General features: G+C 37.8%; 1 protein-coding gene and 1 long non-coding RNA gene across 3 annotated transcripts in view; both read right to left on the bottom strand.

Annotated features, from left to right (window-relative positions):
- Positions 1 to 915, bottom strand: part of LOC107591667 (uncharacterized) — a 2,640-nt gene extending 1,725 nt beyond the window's left edge. For both annotated transcript variants that reach the window (XR_001609895.1, XR_001609894.1), the window contains exons 1-2: positions 428 to 915; positions 191 to 248 (exon numbers count right to left, since the gene is read on the bottom strand). This is a non-coding gene — a long non-coding RNA (uncharacterized lncRNA). The remainder of the gene's footprint in view (positions 1 to 190; positions 249 to 427) is intronic.
- A 14,342-nt stretch (positions 916 to 15,257) lies between these two features.
- Positions 15,258 to 18,362, bottom strand: part of LOC107591650 (immunoglobulin superfamily DCC subclass member 3-like) — a 15,107-nt gene continuing 12,002 nt past the window's right edge. The window contains exons 8-12 of the mRNA XM_016280869.1: positions 17,799 to 18,049; positions 17,529 to 17,693; positions 17,018 to 17,206; positions 15,477 to 15,593; positions 15,258 to 15,388 (exon numbers count right to left, since the gene is read on the bottom strand). Coding sequence (XP_016136355.1) covers positions 15,258 to 15,388; positions 15,477 to 15,593; positions 17,018 to 17,206; positions 17,529 to 17,693; positions 17,799 to 18,049 — 853 coding nt within the window. The remainder of the gene's footprint in view (positions 15,389 to 15,476; positions 15,594 to 17,017; positions 17,207 to 17,528; positions 17,694 to 17,798; positions 18,050 to 18,362) is intronic.

Raw genomic sequence — 18,362 nt, 5'->3', positions numbered from 1 at the left:
TATATATATATATATATATATATATATACACAGTAAATATAAATAAAACAGTAAGTTCAAACTAAGTGAAGAAGCATATGAGTCAGTAAACAACGGTGACTTTTAATGCAAAAGTGACTCACACGTGAATATCACCTCACAAACAATCTTCACACATCAATGAGAAAGGTAAATTAGTGTTTCAACTCACATGTGATGTTTGCTGATATCCAGAGCCAGTGCACCAGATTTCTTTTCAGCAGAATACACTGTAGAAAGTGAAAACAGGTAGTCGTTACCTTGAGAGTAATTTAGTCTTTTAAAACCACCTTTGTAGGTTAGCTGATAACATAACTTTTTTTTTTTTAACAGTGCAACAATAACACCAAGGTTAATTGCTGCACTGTAACAGGCTTACAATTTAATTAGTGATTTAAGATTTACTTACCCATTGTAGAGAAAGCTGGAGGCTTGCAGTGGGGTTTTAGGTAGACAAATGTATCAGATTTGACAAACTATGATTTAAAACAAAATAAATCTAACACATTTCCTCTAACCGTAGAAAACCTGGTGTTTGAAGCAAAAAAATCTGCAGATATCTTGACCGTCTTATATGTTCACTGCAGCAATGGGTCACCAGCATTGATGACACAACAGAGCATTTATTGATGATCTGAAGATAAATATCATCTGCTGTTTCTGCTGAGCTCAAGGTTTGGGAGAAATGCCAGACAGAAAATGAATCAGCCTGTGACTACACTGTCAGATGATGCATATTTTTTCCCATGTGCCTTTGAAAGGCCACTAAACACATCTACAAATAATTGGATCCATAAATAGCTCCTAATAGAGGCTGGGGGACGGCTGAAATGAACGCCGATGAGTCACAGCCCTGAAATATTTTATGTGTGAAGACAAGCCCCCATGCACCATTGCCCTGATAACCTGCAGCTGAGAAAAACAAGCAACTTTGTGATGAATTTTAAAGGGATCCTATTATGCTTTTTCACTTTTTCAACTTTAGTTACTCTGTAATGCTGCTGTTTGAGCATAAAAAAGATCTGCAAAGTTACAAAGCTCAAAGTCCAATTCAAAATAAGATATTTTATTTAACAGAAATCACTTTTCAAAAACTACAACGAATGACTCGTTTTGGACTACAACGCATATTTTCCGGGATTTATGATATCACAAATATCGACGAATGGGACGAGACCTGGTTGAGCTGCACTAGAGAAGGCAACAGTGTTATCACTATGTCAGAGACACGCTAGCTTTCCCAAGGCAGATGAACTTAGAGTGATTACAATCATCCGGGTTTAAATCGCACTCAAATTGATTTGATTTTGACACAATATTTTACACCGAAGCTTGCACTGAAAAACATGTGTTTTTCGAACAACCTAGTATGAGAGCCAGTTCTAGTACACCCCCAAAACAATGGTAAGGGGCATGACGTTTCCCGACCAGGCGCCGAGTGCTGCCAATCACAACACACACTGGCCCAACTAACCAATCACTGCACATTTCGTATTTCAGAAGGCGGGCCTTCATTTGATACAGGAACTATTCGAGCCGTTCATGCCAGACTGGGGAGAGAGGTGTTGTAATAATGTAAAATATGTGAAAAATTAATGTGTTTTTCGAACAACCTATGAGAGCTTGTTCTAGTACACCCCCAAAACAAAATCAAGACTTTGTAAAAGAGCATAATAGGACCCCATTAAGCAATATCACACAAGCAAGAGAGTATGTGAATATCAGCAGATTGTGATTCGGCCATATGCATGAGGAGCATGTAAAGTGCACAAACTAATATTCAAGGCACAATTGATATTACTTTTATATAACTGTTCAATCCACAAGAATATAATATTGAGTAACTTACATTTTAGACACAATATTGCCAGTTACTTATATATAATTATATAATTTCAAAACAAAGTCAAAGCTGAATTAACTGGTAGTGTTTCATTCTTAAATGATTTAGTGTGTATGAATTAATCAGTTGAGTAAATGATTCATTGACTCACTAATAAAGATTAGCTTCTTTCCTAAATTAATCAGTGCGATTGGATAACTGGATTGGATGTAAGCGTCAACAACTCACTCATAAAAGACTCATGAACTTGTTTAGCTCCTGAGTGAATCAGTGTGTTTGAACAAATTGACTGAATGAAAAAATCAGCAGTTCACTCATAAAGACAATCACTCATTTAGTTCCTGAATGTTTGAACAAATCTACAAAATAAAAATCAACGACTCATTCATAAAGACAGTTACTTTTCGCCATCTACTGGCTTAATGAGGCAATATTAAGAAAGAGTCACTAAAAGAAAAGCATTTTACATTGCGTATTTATACTGTACTGTACATCTATACTGTATCTGCATTTTAGCAACAAATGCTATTACATTTGATAATAACATAAAAATTTGGATTTCGATCATTTATGTTAATTTGTTAGTATACTGTAGGTGTGTATAACTGCGGTCTAACACGGTTCTGCTGCATTAATCTGAGCCTATGGAGAGCATCAAGTATTGGCTCATGTATTCAAAAGACTTAAGAAGACACAAGGGAACTCTATAACCACAAATGAAGGCATGTGGGAGTATCTTTAGTGGTCTGTGTACTTCAACAGTTTCACCTAACATATCATATTACCCAGCTGCTGCTATTTTTCTAAAGAGAATGTTCTCATTAGCAGAACAGCTTTATGGCATGAGATTCGTCTTCCTGAGATAAATACAGTAAATGCATTTCAATCTATGGATGCTCAAGGACAAAGCAGCTTTGAACATTTGGAGGAAGAGAGGAAAACAAAGTCACACAAGCTCAGAGCTGTGTGAGCCCATGAAAGGAATACAGTGACATACCTGTACCTGAGATACAGGTGTGTTTGTGAATCACATTGTTTGGACAGGATCTTCACAGTACTACATGATGACTTTGAGCTGACATTGCCCATGTGAATGATGCTGTAAGTCGACTGATTAGAACACAGTGCACATATCATGTAGGGGGAAATTCAAATATATGCTGATAAACTACTACAATCACAGAAACCCTTGGCCCTTATATTCAGAATATCTATCAATTCAGCACCAAGAGACTAGCAGAAATTACAGATAGATGACAATGACAATACATAAATACATAACTTAATGATAATTCATTTACTGTTTTAGCTCTGTCTCATGCTTTAATTTTTGATTTCCAATTTTGTGCTACTGCTAAGCTACAAATAATTTAATCTTTACTAGAAAATCATTATTGTTTTATTCATTTCCATGTACCATACCGGTGACACTGGCAGCATATTGATCTGGCATGACATATCTGGAGATGCCAATGTGTTTCGTCGGGAGAGAGAGCGGTACTCCTAGAGTGATCACACAAGACAACCTGGCGTTAGTGATCTATGTCTCAATCCACCTCTATACCCGCATTCTCCACCATATGTAGCGGGGTGAATGAAACCACAGACACAGAACTGCGGGAAGTCCCCCAGGAGGGTGCTTTATTCACACGTGGTGCTCGTCGTGCGCAGGTGAGGTGTCTGGGCAGCGGGGTCACACGGTGCTCGGGGGGGTAGTGCGTCACTCGGTGCTCGTGGAGGGCTGCTGATCACTCGTCCGGAGGGTCGCTGGTCTCTACACAGGAGGAGAAGAAACAAAACAGACATTAGTTTCCGCCTGGAGCTCCTCTTCCACCTTCCCCCTGTGTGCCTTCTCTCCTGGCTTTAAGGCCTGCGGGAATGAGCTCCAGCTGCGCCAATCATCCCGCACAGGTGGCGGTAGTTTGTGATCGGGGTGGGAGCGGCGTTTCCAGGGCGACGCTGATTTGGAACCGGGATACTCGCCACATTATATAGATTATATTAAAAATATATATTCAAACATGGCTCATCCAGACGTGGTCAATGCTGCCAAATGTCACAGCTTCTTACGTGTCTTGTAACTTATGGTGACATGCAATTGTGAATATGCACATTTTTTAATTGCACGAATGAAAGATTCAAGACCGATGTGAGAGGAAGGGATTTTAAGTGTGTAGCAATTTAAAACTTGGCACTGTATTTACAGTGATTCATAAATTATACAGGTTTGGAATGACATTAGAATGAACAAATGGCAACAGGACTGTCAATTTTTGGCTGAACTGTTCCGTTAATATTTAGGAAGCGATGAAGGAGGCACAGTGAAAGCAAAGCGTGCTATGGGAGGTAAACATGGCATACTGTGATGACAGAAGTAGGAGATACTGCAACTTTCCAGAAATAACCAAACCACATGATGGAATTTAGGGGAGGGGAGAGAAACTGCGTGCTGTGATAGATTGCATGAGTGCAAACAACAGCGAGAGAGTGATCACATGGAGAAGGAGAGCTAATGGGAAAAAATAATAAAGACAGCAGCTTTGTAAATAACATAAAGGAGTGACAACAACAGAGAGCCATGCACTTGGTACTTTGCTGCGTCTTAAGACAGCTTACCAGAGCAGCTTGCCTCGGTCTGTCTGATCTTTGTATAAACATGAGTGTAATTACGGCACAGGGGCTCATTCTGAAGAAGGAAGGTGTGTCTCAGGAAGAGAGAGGATGATGATAACAACCACAGCAGGACAGAATAGATGGAAGACGATAAGAAAGGGCAAAGGTACAAAGACAAAGACGCTGTGTAGAGAGAACAGGGAGGATTTATAGTACCTAGGTAAGACACATGACAGCAGGACCAGAGATCTGTGCCAAACGTTGCTGGTCTGGAATAGGGTAATAAGAATTAAATGGGAAAGTGCATGCATAATCAGACAAAATGCAAAAAGAAAGATGGATTGCAGATGGATTGATGGAGGAACAAAGAAAGAAAAAAGGGGTACTGAAGGAGGATAGCATGCCATATGACACATTTCATCAGCTTCAAATCTCTGGTGTTTCTTGTTATTTATTTTGAGGTCTTCAAACTGAGGTTTAGAGAAGCATTCTTGATTTATTCCTCAGAGGTAAGCCTGTATTCCCTTTTATTGCTGGAGTGTTATTCTCTGATCTGTGGTTGTACTTATAGCAGTAATACAACAAAAAGTATCAAAGGCATCCAGTCTAGTGGAATGAAATTGTAGGGATTAGTATTATTTTTTTTAACCTTTTAAACAGAACAAAAAAGAATAGGCAAAGAAAATGAATGTGAAAAAAATCTTATTTAACACATTCAGGTTTCATTATTTACAAAAAAAAATGCCACTTGATAATAATTATATAAATTATTTACAATATATGATGCAGGCAGCATTACCAATGGAAAATTTTCACAGTTGTGTTGAAAAATAAATAATGTGAAAAAAGGTTATATTGTTTAGCAAAATAAATGCCACTTAATAATGATTACAGAAATTATTTACAATATATAACGCAAGTAGCATTTAATTGCCAATGGAAAATTATCTCAGCTGCACCGTCCTTGATCCTGTTCATGAACAGTGTGAATTGTAGTGTATTAAATCAATGCAGGTACAACAAGAGGAGGCAAAAGAGGAGAAGGGGGTTATTATTGATTGGGGCATTGTAACTGTACAGCCAGCAATATATCAGGAGCCAAAGACCATTCACCAATTCAACACCAGAATACTATGAAATGGAAATAAGAATCCAGTCAAATCTAACTACTACATATACACCTTATGCAGCTTGTATCATTTGTAGTAAAGACAATCCCGTAATGCACTGCAATGTGTTCCCTAAAATATAAAATAGTTTACAAAAAAAATGAATAAATAATCAATTCTAATGATTTTATTTTATTAGTGTGTGCTACAGGAATGTTTACGCTTATTAGAGTATTGCACTGTTAACTCAGCACTAGGTTTTGGAACAGAGCTCCAGACAGACTTACAGTGGTGTATTAAGGGGGTCTGAATACTTTCCGTACCCACTGTACATTAATCTGCCAGTGACAAATGCAATGCAGGTGTGCTCATGTGTTCACTGCAATACAACAGTCTCAGTGGACTTTCCAAGAGATCAGAAAACTGCAGAAAATAACATACAGATCTCCTCAGTTCTACCCATGACAATGGCACTGTTTAGGTTTGCCGGTTCTTAAAAAATACATCTGCACTTTCATAAAATCTAAAACAATTTCTCTCCCTCGTTTAGACACATGCAGAGAAAATGGGATGAGATGAAATTGGATTTTAAAAAAGCTACTTGACTTCAGACAGAAGTTTACACACAAGAATAAATGAAAACTCGTCAAGGCTGGAAGCGCCTGTAATAAAGCAATAAACAAGGACACTATACTTGTATGAGTTGAGCATTTGATTAATAAATCTGCCAAGTATGAAACGGTCAGGAACATATTGTATTGAAAGAGTGGAAGAAAAGGAAAGCTGAATTGACTTTACAGAAGTCAAAATAAAGAAGTCTTTAAAAAAACACATAAATAATATATTTCTATCATGAAAATATTTTTGTAACTTATGCATTTCTATCTTAATGCAGTTCAGTGATACAGTGAATATATTTAGATACATTTTGAAATGTTATATATTTCTATAATATATAGTAAGTATGTATGTATAGTATATGGGGGCAGTCATGTCCTAATGGTTAGAGAGTCGGACTTGTAACCTAAAGGTACCGGCAAGGATTGTAGGTGGGGGGAGTGAATGACCAGCGCTCTCTTCCACCCTCAATACCACGACTGAGGTGAGAACCTTGAGCAAGGCACCGAACCCCCAACTGCTCCCCGGGCACCATAGCAAAAATGGCTGCCCACTGCACTTGGATGGGTAAAATGCAGAGCACAAATTCCGAGTATGGGTCACAGCATCATCATCATCATCATGAATGAATGAATGAATGAATGCATATTATATTGTATCAAATTATATATGTGTGTATATATACAGAGTTCTGGCATGAAACTCTAGATGGCGCAGTCCGATAGGTCTAACTGAATCTGACCTAATGACATCATTATCACATGGCACAGCTGATTGGTTCTCTCCTGTATCAGTAGCCAATGAGCTTGCTGCTCAACACTCAAATATATGACTGGTGCTTGCCATAGCAGTTGCAGCTTGCTTCAGAACAGCGAAATCAACATTTAAGATAAGTGAATGCTCTTCTAAATCATATCGCGGTGTGTATTGCGTGGTTTGCCTTCTTGTGTATGCATTTCAATGGGGGTTCGCCATATACATTGGCGATTATCCCAGTGTTCACGTTCGTTATTTTCGATGTTTTCATTGTGATGAGTGTGTGGTTAATTTCAGCTGCACGCAGCATCAGCACGCGCTTATCGCATTCATATCAATGACAGTGTTGCGGGAGACGCTGAAGATCGCTATCTACGGTTGTAACAGTTAGTTCAGAGTGAAATGCATTATGGGTTGTGTAGTTCGGAGAAATGTGCTTGTGCGACATGAGCTCTCGCTGTGATGTGTAATTCAGAAAATGGAGAAAGAACATTATATTCTGCTTTTATTTCAGTTCATCAGGTCAGTCCACCCAGGGGTTTTTGTGCACTGTAACTTTGACAACTTTTATCTGCACAAGAGAGTAAAATGGCATGCATCGCTAACTTTGTCCGTCTCATCATTTCACGAACATGAATTAACAAGCTGTTATGCTGCCGCTGGGACTGATGAAGTGGAGAAGTAACAGCAGTTATCAAATTACTAAATTATGATATTTGCTCAGGTGGGTGCTGGGGTCTTATCTTTCGGATTGCAACGTATATCCATTTTGTTAATTAAACATTACACATAGTGCACGTCTAATTAGAGTTAAGCCAGTCGGCATGGTAGCCAAGGCTCACATAGTCATAGGCCACTAGTGTTAAGCTGGTCGGCGTGGTAGCCAAGGCTCACATAGTCATAGACCACTATTGTTAAGCCGGTCGGCATGGTAGCCAAGGATCACATAGATAGTGATGCATGCGGTTCACGTGGCTCTTCGGAGCAGCAGCAGTACATATGTCTTGGTGATAGATCTGCTTGTTGAGGGGTGTTTTGTTCTTGTTTTGGCTTGTATTGTCCCTTCTATGTCTCCTGCTTTGTGGGGGGTTATTTCATGTATGTTATATTTGCAGCAGCAACATGTCTTACATGCTTACAGCAGCATGTTGTGGTTGTATTGGCAGTAGCAAGTCTCGGTACTTGCTCTGCCGCAGCAGCAGCGAAGCAGATCTATTCCGCCAAGACCAAATACATTAACATTGTCATGTACATTGTCATGACAGAAATGTATATAGAGAATACGTATGATTTTTGTATAATAATAAAATATATAGTTGTTATTTTGATATATAAATATATATATTTAGATTTATTTTGACATTTCGAAATATGTAAAATATTTATACATATTTTTAAATATCTGGAAAAATATTTAGATATTTTTTGAACGAATAAAAGCCGAATTCACAGAATAAATGCAGTTCAGTAATGCTGTGGTACTAACATACACAGAGCTGTTTAGTTTATGAAAAGCCAAGCCACTATAAATGATCTGATAAGATGTTAATTTGGTCTTGGTTAAATTACCATTATTCTAATCTTCTCTAGATGCTCTATTTCTCTGAATCAGACTCACTGTGTGAACATCAAAAGCCTCTAAATGGTTTAAGGTGGCATTTGCATCAAACAATCAATCAAAGTGAACACTAACACATGCCCTTTATCTACATGTGAGATCAGAGCCATGTGAAAGTGCCTATTATAAGAATCTAAAAGTACTATGTTTCTGATTAAATGAAACTCAGGTTTGTGCTTTTGATTCTCACTGGCTTGATGCTGCAACTGCATCTCACAACTGCAGGAACCGCTTGTTCGTCATTCAATTGTGACTCTGTAACTGTACAGGGCTAAACAAACCAATCACAGACAGTGTTGACCTGGCAGACAGGCGAGAACGCACAAACTTACAAAGATACCGAAATAGACACTGGTTTGAGCAAATACTGGAAGCAATAATAAAACACAATAAAATAATGGCAGTAAAGCAGACACAAATGTGTCATGAATGTATAAGTCAGAGCAAACAACTAAATTATTTGTTGTTTAAATTCAAGATCTTGGAAATTATGAGTCGTTGCCCTTTATATCATTACATACCTAAGAATAAACTACATATGGGAGGCAAGTCTTCTCCTAATAGGTCTTTGGCGGGACTAAAACATGCGGTGTCACATCAAGAGACATCTCTAGGGTGAAGACAGGAAGGGTTTGCAGGGTGAGGTTTCCATGGCAACAGCAAAAGGGTTGAGAGGCTTTGTATGCGTGTATGAGTGCGTGTGTGTGTATACAGGCAGGTTCAAAAGAATGTGACATCATATCGGTCATTCAGTTATGAAAAGAAGAGACTAAAACAATCATATAAGAGCAAGCAAGAGAAATATGTATGAGAAAATGAGCATAAACATGATGTTGAAAAACTTGGCTCTGTTGTGCCAACTTATTCTATGTGAATTAAAAATCAGAAATGTGCACAGCACTAAAGACCTGAGGATCATTAGCTTTTCCCCAAGAGTAACTTAAGCCTCCATTTAATCCTGAGTAAGTGATTTGTACAATTTATCTGCCCTAAAGATCTGCGGGCATGTTCTTCAGGTATTCTCTCTAGGCATGTCGGAGCACTTGCCAAGTCTTTGGTGATTTGCTGTAATGTGTATGGCCCTGGGATTTGGATAAATGGGTGTCAGATTCTTCTGTGAGGTTTTGCATCTTGCTCCACCATTATCATTTTCCCTAAATAATAAGGGCATTTGTTAAGAGAACCTAAATTCATTTATGGCTCCTAGACAAAGTGACACATACTGGATTTGTTCAGATATACAACAGCTGTTTGTCATGCAGTATACCACCTAGCTTGATCTATGCCTGCAACAAAATATGTATGACAATGAGGCGTGTTCAAAGAATATATCTTGGAATTGATTGTGTATTTTCTTACCTCGTTGGAGATTATTCTTTTCTTTTTTTTTCTTGTAAGCATAAAGCTACGGAGCCCCTGAAGTAACATTTAATATCTTATACAATTTTGCAGTTATACAGTTTTGCAAGTAAATTCATCTTGTTTTAATGGTTATGAACTATTTCTACTGTAAAATCAAACCATAATATTGCAAAATTATTTTTGTATTCATATTTATTGCTATGCCTATGCAAGACAACCCTCTCCAGATGTTATTGCGGAAGTATATTACTATGGCCTGTTTAAGGAGATGGCTAGAGTACTGGTTGAGGAAGGGCTGTATTTCCTTTTATCTATAAGGCCCAGCGCAGTGGATGATCAGGCAGTATTCTAATGTGCAGCCTATTTAAAGCAGGCTATTTGGAATGACAGCAAGCATTTCAAAACACCTGAATGATAGCAGGTTATGTCAATGACCTAAACGGAGATAAGGAAAGATTTTGGGAGGTCTTGGCAGGGAGAAAGAGGTCAGTTTTGAACAGATGAAGCTGGAGGTGATAGGTAGAATGACAGTTGCCATTGTTTCATGCTGCTTAACCATAGATGAGTTTCGATTCCATTGGCAGGGTAGTGTAATTGATGATAAAAAACATGAATATCTTTCATTCAGTTGGCTGTGTTTACTTGTGTGTGTCTGATTATTTCATAGATCAATAAAAGCAATATTTTACAGTCAACAATGTCACTAATACATCCAGCTGAAAAGTAATCCCACAAAAATATTCTTGTTCTTTGTTTTTATTTGGTTTCAGGTGCCCTGGAATTTGAACAAATTAGGAAAAGAAGAGATCAGAGATTGTGCTATTACAACAGTCACCTAAATCAAGAGGGAGCTCAGCAATGACATCTTGGAGCATTTCTAAAGACATTCCCATTGGTTGCTAGGTAATGGCAGACATCATTATCTCTTCAAACAGGAAAGGAATTCATCAAAGCCCATTCTTGAGAACTCAATCACTTTACAAGCTAATGATGCAATACAGGAAGGAGCATGCAGTATGTTGAAGAATCTTGACATTTTTGTTTTGTGATCTGGTAAAGACCCACAAGCCAATTAGACAAATGCTGCAAGATCTGTTTAGCAATGTGATAAATGTGAATCACAAGCTTCATTGTGCTGACAAATCAATTGGGAGACTGCAGCCTTTATATTAAGCCGTTACAAAACAATTTAACAACCATGGTCCATTTATATACCATTGTGCATCCATTGCCTGGTCCCTTCGTTTATAGTGGCTCTGTAATTGTCCATTCACTAGACACCAATCTCTGTCTTTAATCTTTTTGGTTGGAGACATCACAGTCTCAAAGTGTTTAAAGCTTTTGGGTTTTTAGGTTCAAATAACTCAAAAGGAAGTACATGTTAAAGCATTGTTTTTCCTCATTGGTTCTATTCTAGCCCTCAAACTCTATTTCTCAACTTTTTTCTCTCTTTTTTATAACAGTGGGTCATAATCCAAACAGATGGGGGATTCACTCATTTACGTGTGCTATTTAGCTGTTTGAAACCTTTGTAAAAGTGCACTTGGTATTTGCACATTAACATAGGAGCAATTTACCCAAATTGAAGTGTAGAATATAAAGGCAAATAAACATCATAAATCCCAAATCATATCTTTGCCAACCTGCTGCATGTGACCCACTGTTTTTTAGGTTCCTAACAAACACTTTCACATTCTCCTTCATCTGCTACAGAGAAATGAAAAATAAAAACAGGCATTTATCAAAATGAACATAGAAAAAAAAGCAATAGCAATAATTAAAATATTAATAACAATAACATTACTAAAATGAACATCAAAATGCCATCTTTCCAAACCAAGGTAGGTACCATGACAACTTTGTGAAAGAGAATAGAAAAAAAGTTCTACAAAAAGAACCAAATATTGTTTAAAATATGAGTAATCTTATGTTTACCACTATACAAATCACGCTATACAGCTACAAATCTAAAATCCTCCCTTTTTTCTTTCTCGCAACATTTCAGTTCTTTCAAATGAACACAAGGATGGGAGTTTTAGTCTATGGAGGGGCTGTTTGAACTGCAGTGATTGTGGGTAAACGTTTTTAACACTCATTATGTTCAAAAGGTCAACCTGGAGTGGAGTAGAATGTCTTCAGGAAAGCAGGTTTCTTTGCTTGTAAATCTTAAAGGATGATATTCTTGGCTAGATCATCATAGCAAGAGGCCATTTTGCTTTCTTGATAAATATCACTAAAAACAATTCAAGTTCTTTGGTTCCATTCATATGTTACTGTATACACATAGCTCCCTTGACTTTTTTTGAAAGGGTATCTTTGACCTCTACTGACTCCAGGTTTGACCTACTGGTAGCCAATCACAAAACATACATTTATGCATGAACTGATACATACATATACCGTACACTCATGCATGCTCATGTGCTTTGCTAATGAAGTGTTACAAAAGATAAAGCTTTTGAATGTTAAATATGAAAGAGGTATTTGGTATTATTATTATTCTACTATTTGGCAAGTTCTCTAATTCTATTATTATATAAAGAGGACACAAATGTTCCTTCTCTTGTATCAACATATAAAATCTCCTTGAAAATATATCCCATTTTCATTTGGTTATTATTTAAATGTTAAAAGAAAAATCTGGCAGGTCAATGTCAAGAGAGGGAAGATAGAAAATGTTTGACTATTAAATGACTCCATTATTGTTGCAGATATTTGTGTGAATAGGTTTGTTATTAAATCAATTTTATTGCAGCTCCCTCTTTTAACATGATCTGCAAAAACATCAACACAATGGCTTCAGTTCATCTAAAGAGCAAATGGATATAAAGACAAATGAAAACCTTACATTTTTTTTACATCTTTGGATATCATAAAGCTTGTTTTTCATATCAAACACAATTTTGGATTCCCTGCTGCCATGCCTGTTTGTTTGGGAAAGCGAGAATGCAGCAGTTTCTCAGTAAACCCAAAATCAACCATCATCTCGTAGCTCCTTCAAGTTCCCATGGCAACTGATTTGGCATCTGGAGAAAAGACCAGTTGGTTTGGCTGGAAAGAATCTCTTTGGATAAACATCGTCTCGATGCCATCACAAAAGCAAAATATCCTAAGCTTTTGGTTTCATAGGTTGTGGTATTCACATGGAAAGGCCCAAAAATATCCCAATACAATTCACAAGGGTCCATACATTCCATGCAGAATTTTCATATCACATTCTCCGAACAAAATGAGCTTTTTCATTTTTTCTTTGGAGTTTAGCAGGATCAGAAAGGAATCCTTGGATCGGCTTGGCAGGATCCTAATTGTGGATGGATGGACTTGGAGAGAATCGCATCAAAAGTGTTTTTTTAAGTATTCCACAGCTTAAATGGTTCTGTTAAACATCTCTGACCGATGAGTTAGGGAGGGGTTCCCAGACAGCTTTTGTCTGCTAAGGCAATATTTGGAGTCACACTCTCCATGGCAGTTGACCAGATGGGCACCTGAATGCAGGTTCTGGAGGCAGCTGGCACAGGCACGGGCAGGGGGAGGAGTAGCAGGCATACACAATTTTTTGGCTGAGGTAGGCAAGCTTTATTAGCAGGGGGCTAATGTCAGCCCAACATAACATTCTGAGGTAGCTATCTTTGGAGGCATACAGCTTTTGGTGGGTATTATAAAGAATAGAAAAGAGGGAAAGGTGGTAAGAATCCATCAACTTTATGGTTCCTCTGGGGTATAGCCTGCCTCGAGGCATGTACGGTGAAACATATAACAATCAATTTATTTGAACTCGCACAACCACAAGCGAAGGCAAAAGCAAGGCCACGTTATTTATCTTGGTATATCCGAGCTAAGGCTAACAAATGAAACAAACCTCTGTTCCCTGAAATCATTTCCACTGAGAATATGGCTAGTTGTAGCTTCTTTTGTAAATCATGTAGTTCACTAAATCGTATATAAGAGTTTGACTGAGAGAAATATTGAGATTATTTCAATGGTTGGTCTTTATATTATTTGGCATCAGTCCGGACACAACGTAAGGCTACATTTTATTACCAGAGGACGCATTGCAAAATGAAGTTTTGGTTTTAGCAGAAAGCCCTTTGGTAATAAAATATAAAGAGGTTTTGGTATAATTTTTGTTGTGTTTTGCTTCTATTGTGTATTTAGGCCTATGCTCAGAAAGAGTGCAGTAACTATTTGTAACTTAAAAAATGTCTACAGTATCTCCTAAGGCTATCATTTGGTGTTCTTGTGCGGACACATCCACATAAAGATCTTAAAGGAGTCAAGCTTTGGTTCTAAAGGGAGGGAGCATAAGCATCAAATGGGACAGACTAACTTAAACCAGCTCAGTTAGCCTCAATTAGCAAAACGTTTGTAGTTAAAACAGGCCCATTTACACCTTTAAACAATAGCAGCAGTTTAGGTGACAGACCGCATGATAAACATGGACTAAAGGGAACTTTGGTGGGCAGGCTAGGCAGAGGAACCACAAGGAGGTAGATCACAGAGGCAGTGCTAGCTAAGTGCTAGCCAGTGCCTGTGCCTGTGCCTGGCAGACTGGATGAGTGCTGCTCAATAAGAACCTGGCATTGGGCCTGGTGATCAAAGTTTTGGCCCTGAAAAAGAGAAAACAACCGTAAGTATGATAAGCTACCTTTATACGAAACCCTGACAAACAGAGCACAAGTTCAGTTCCAACTGTTGATAAACTGACAAAACAAAAGGCTCTGAGAAATGTGACTACTGAGTAAAACAACAATCCTGCAGAGCAAATTCATAAGCTGTAACTACAGTGACACAACTGGGGTAGGATATTCAACTGATATACAGATGAAATGACAAAATCAGTAGTAGTATATCCATTCACCAACTGCGTGAGATGAGATTTTGCGGCATCTATGGTCAAGAGAAAAATTAAGGGGGGCTATATTTTCTAAAACTGGCTTCTTCTCAGTTATAATGTGCTGAGAAGCTTGTCTGTAAGTCTTACTTGTGGAACCAGTTCAATGCCTTGAGCTTTTGGGATGCCATTGCTCTGAGCATGGTGCCCTCCATCTTCACCCTGTGGTACAGACCAGCTGTCCTGAGTCCCCTTCCTACAGAGGAAACTGAGACCAAATTTAATGTATTTATTATACTTATACTATTATATATGTAGATATATACATAAACAATATACATTATATATAATGTATTTACTACTATTATTATTATAATATTGTATATTTATAATGTGTTATATTTCATGTTTGTGAAGTGAATCAGTATATAAAAATATTTGTACAATTTGCACATATAGTTTCATGATGTTATCTAACCAAAAGGTCCATTACCTGCGCCGATATCCAAACATGAGGAAGAGCACACAGAAAATGATGCAGGCCATGCCAATGTGGATGCCAACCACAATGCTGCTCACTGAGCTCTCTACACCCCTGCAGTTACATTCAGTCTCCTCTCCTGCAACAAGGAACATGATTATTATACAGTGCACTTATTTAATAAATAATCAAAGTAATTATGCATGCCAAAACAAATGCTAATTTACCTGATCTGGTTTTAGCACTAGTCCCGTCCTCAGCCAGTGACACAAGTTTCTTTGAACAGTCGCTCTCTCCATTGCCATTGTAGGCCACCAGTTTGACTTCATACACAGCACCAGGGTCTTAGGGAAAAAAGAAAAGAAAACTGCAAGTATCACACACACTGCTAATAAATCAAAGCTACTCATGCATTTGTCTCACACATACAGAATCTAATACATATACATTGAGCTTGGTTTGTTGACTTTGCAGTCACAGTAGAACTATTGATCAGCTGAGTCATGGTGATTGAGGTCCGGTGTAAAACCTCCTGGCTATTATGGTCCTTCTTTTCCTTGGGCAATTTTCTTTTTATGTGATGCAGGATCTGTTTTCGTCAATATCTCAATTTTCACACTCTCTTCAGAGTTTTCTGAATTCAAACATTTGTCACATAACAATACTAGGAAATACTTAGAGGAGTGTTTGTTCTCTAATATACACTTCAGGTCTACTCTTCAGGTGGGTGAGTGAAGGAACATTTCAACTGTCACTGTACAAACATAATGGCTTTTTCAGAGCTGCTGTAACAGGTCATGTAGACAGAATAGTGAAGTGAGAGAGTATTCAGCATAAAACATTAAAATAAGCAGGGCTAGATGGAATCTAATGGCTTTTTTTGTGCTGGCATGTTTTTTTGCAAAATACAATAACCCCACTATTAGAGTAATTTTATATGCAGGGGGAAAAAACCTGAAGAGAAACATTTTCAGATTGGTTTGTATTGCACTTTTCACATTAATTTAAAGAAAAAAATAATTTAAGATTAACTTTGACACATTTAAAACATATTTTGTTAGAAATAAAATGTTCTGTGCCCATTATGAAAAACCAATTGGCTTCTGCAAATATGTGTTGCATCTATAGTCTATTGTTTCATCAATAGTTTCATATAGAGTTCACACAAACAAACAAAAACTCAAAACAAAAAAAAAATTCCCTCACCTAATTTTCTTTTTATGTGATGCAGGATCTGTTTTCGTCAATATCTCAATTTTCACACTCTCTTCAGAGTTTTCTGAATTCAAACATTTGTCACATAACAATACTAGGAAATACTTAGAGGAGTGTTTGTTCTCTAATATACACTTCAGGTCTACTCTTCAGGTGGGTGAGTGAAGGAACATTTCAACTGTCACTGTACAAACATAATGGCTTTTTCAGAGCTGCTGTAACAGGTCATGTAGACAGAATAGTGAAGTGAGAGAGTATTCAGCATAAAACATTAAAATAAGCAGGGCTAGATGGAATCTAATGGCTTTTTTTGTGCTGGCATGTTTTTTTGCAAAATACAATAACCCAACTATTAGAGTAATTTTATATGCAGGGGGAAAAAACCTGAAGAGAAACATTTTCAGATTGGTTTGTATTGCACTTTTCACATTAATTTAAACCAATTGGCTTCTGCAAATATGTGTTGCATCTATAGTCTATTGTTTCATCAATAGTTTCATATAGAGTTCACACAAACAAAAAAAAACTCAAAACAAAAAAAAAATTCCCTCACCGAGATGAGAAATGGTGTGAGCGTTAACATGACATGGCAACTGAATCGGTCCCTGGATCTCTCCGTGGGGGACCCTGCGGTACAACAGTCGGAAACCCTCAGTTTTTCCAGGCTTATTGGGCAGCTCCCACAGCACCTGGACTGCAGTATTGTTTATTGCTTTGGTGAAAAATGTAGGTGGACTGGGCACTAGATAGGGTACAAAGACAGAAAACCCATTATAATGAGCTCAGAGGAACAAGGAACACTGTCAGAGTTCATTCTGTTCAAGCAAAACACATAAGGTGGATGGGCAAAAGAGAAACCATAGAAAGAATGAAACAAGTGCTCAAACATCTATGACAAAGCAGGTTCGATCAGAAGGATGATATTAAACAGAGGGAGCCAAAAATATTGATGTGGGCCCGAGAAGAGACAGTTAGGGAGAGGGGGAGAGTTTGAAATTGTAGTGACCTAAGCAAAACATAAAAGCAAATAGCATGCAATGTGTAATCTGTATGCAGGTACATACCGCCCCCTAGTGTTGTGAAAATAACAGTACTGGAGCGTTCACTAGCACCCAGTGGAGAGTAAGCCTTCAGGTAGATGGAGTAGGTGGTAGCAGGTTCAAGGTTAGTGAGGTCATGCTGAAATGTTGTCTTACTCACGGCCTCCTGTAGTTCTTTGCTTTCAGGCTCTGAAAACAAAAGTGCACCAAGTATGAAGTATTGCTCAAAAAATATTTGTAGAGCGCAAAATATGTTCCAGTTTAATGGAGCATCTGAACTCCAGAGACACTCACCGCCATATTTGCGGATATGCAGAACATATCCGATGATCCCGTCTGTGATTTCGGCTGGTGGCTGGGTCCAGGAGAGCTGCAGGGTGGTTTTAGACAGAGCCGTGGCTTTCAGGCCCTGAGGGGCATCGGGCAGCTCTTTGGCCAGGGACACAGCCAGACGAGCACTGGCCTGGTTAGTGCCAGCAGAGTTTTCAGCGATGCACTGGTATATGGCCTCATCCTCTGATGTGATGCGAGTTACGGCCAGGGTGCTAAAAACATTAATTATATTATTATTTTAAATCTATACACTGAATTTAATGTAACCTTGTTAACATTCACAGAAATTACACATCTCACAATTTGGATGACATAATAGGAAACAGGTGAACACTGACATCTAGTGGACAGTTGGTAAAGTTGGTAAAGCCTCCAGACAAATTATGCCAGGTAAACAAATCCGCTAAAATATTGTACACGTATACATTTAAAAATTTTTTTTAGGTATATATATATATATATATATATATATATATATATATATATATATATATATATATATATATATATAAACAAAAAAAAATA

Source organism: Sinocyclocheilus grahami, unplaced genomic scaffold (assembly GCF_001515645.1).
Source record: "Sinocyclocheilus grahami isolate Dianchi unplaced genomic scaffold, SAMN03320097.WGS_v1.1 scaffold144.1, whole genome shotgun sequence".
Classification (NCBI taxonomy): domain Eukaryota; kingdom Metazoa; phylum Chordata; class Actinopteri; order Cypriniformes; family Cyprinidae; genus Sinocyclocheilus; species Sinocyclocheilus grahami.
Note: the sequence above shows the minus strand (reverse complement) of the source record. Positions and strands in the feature narration are given on the sequence as shown.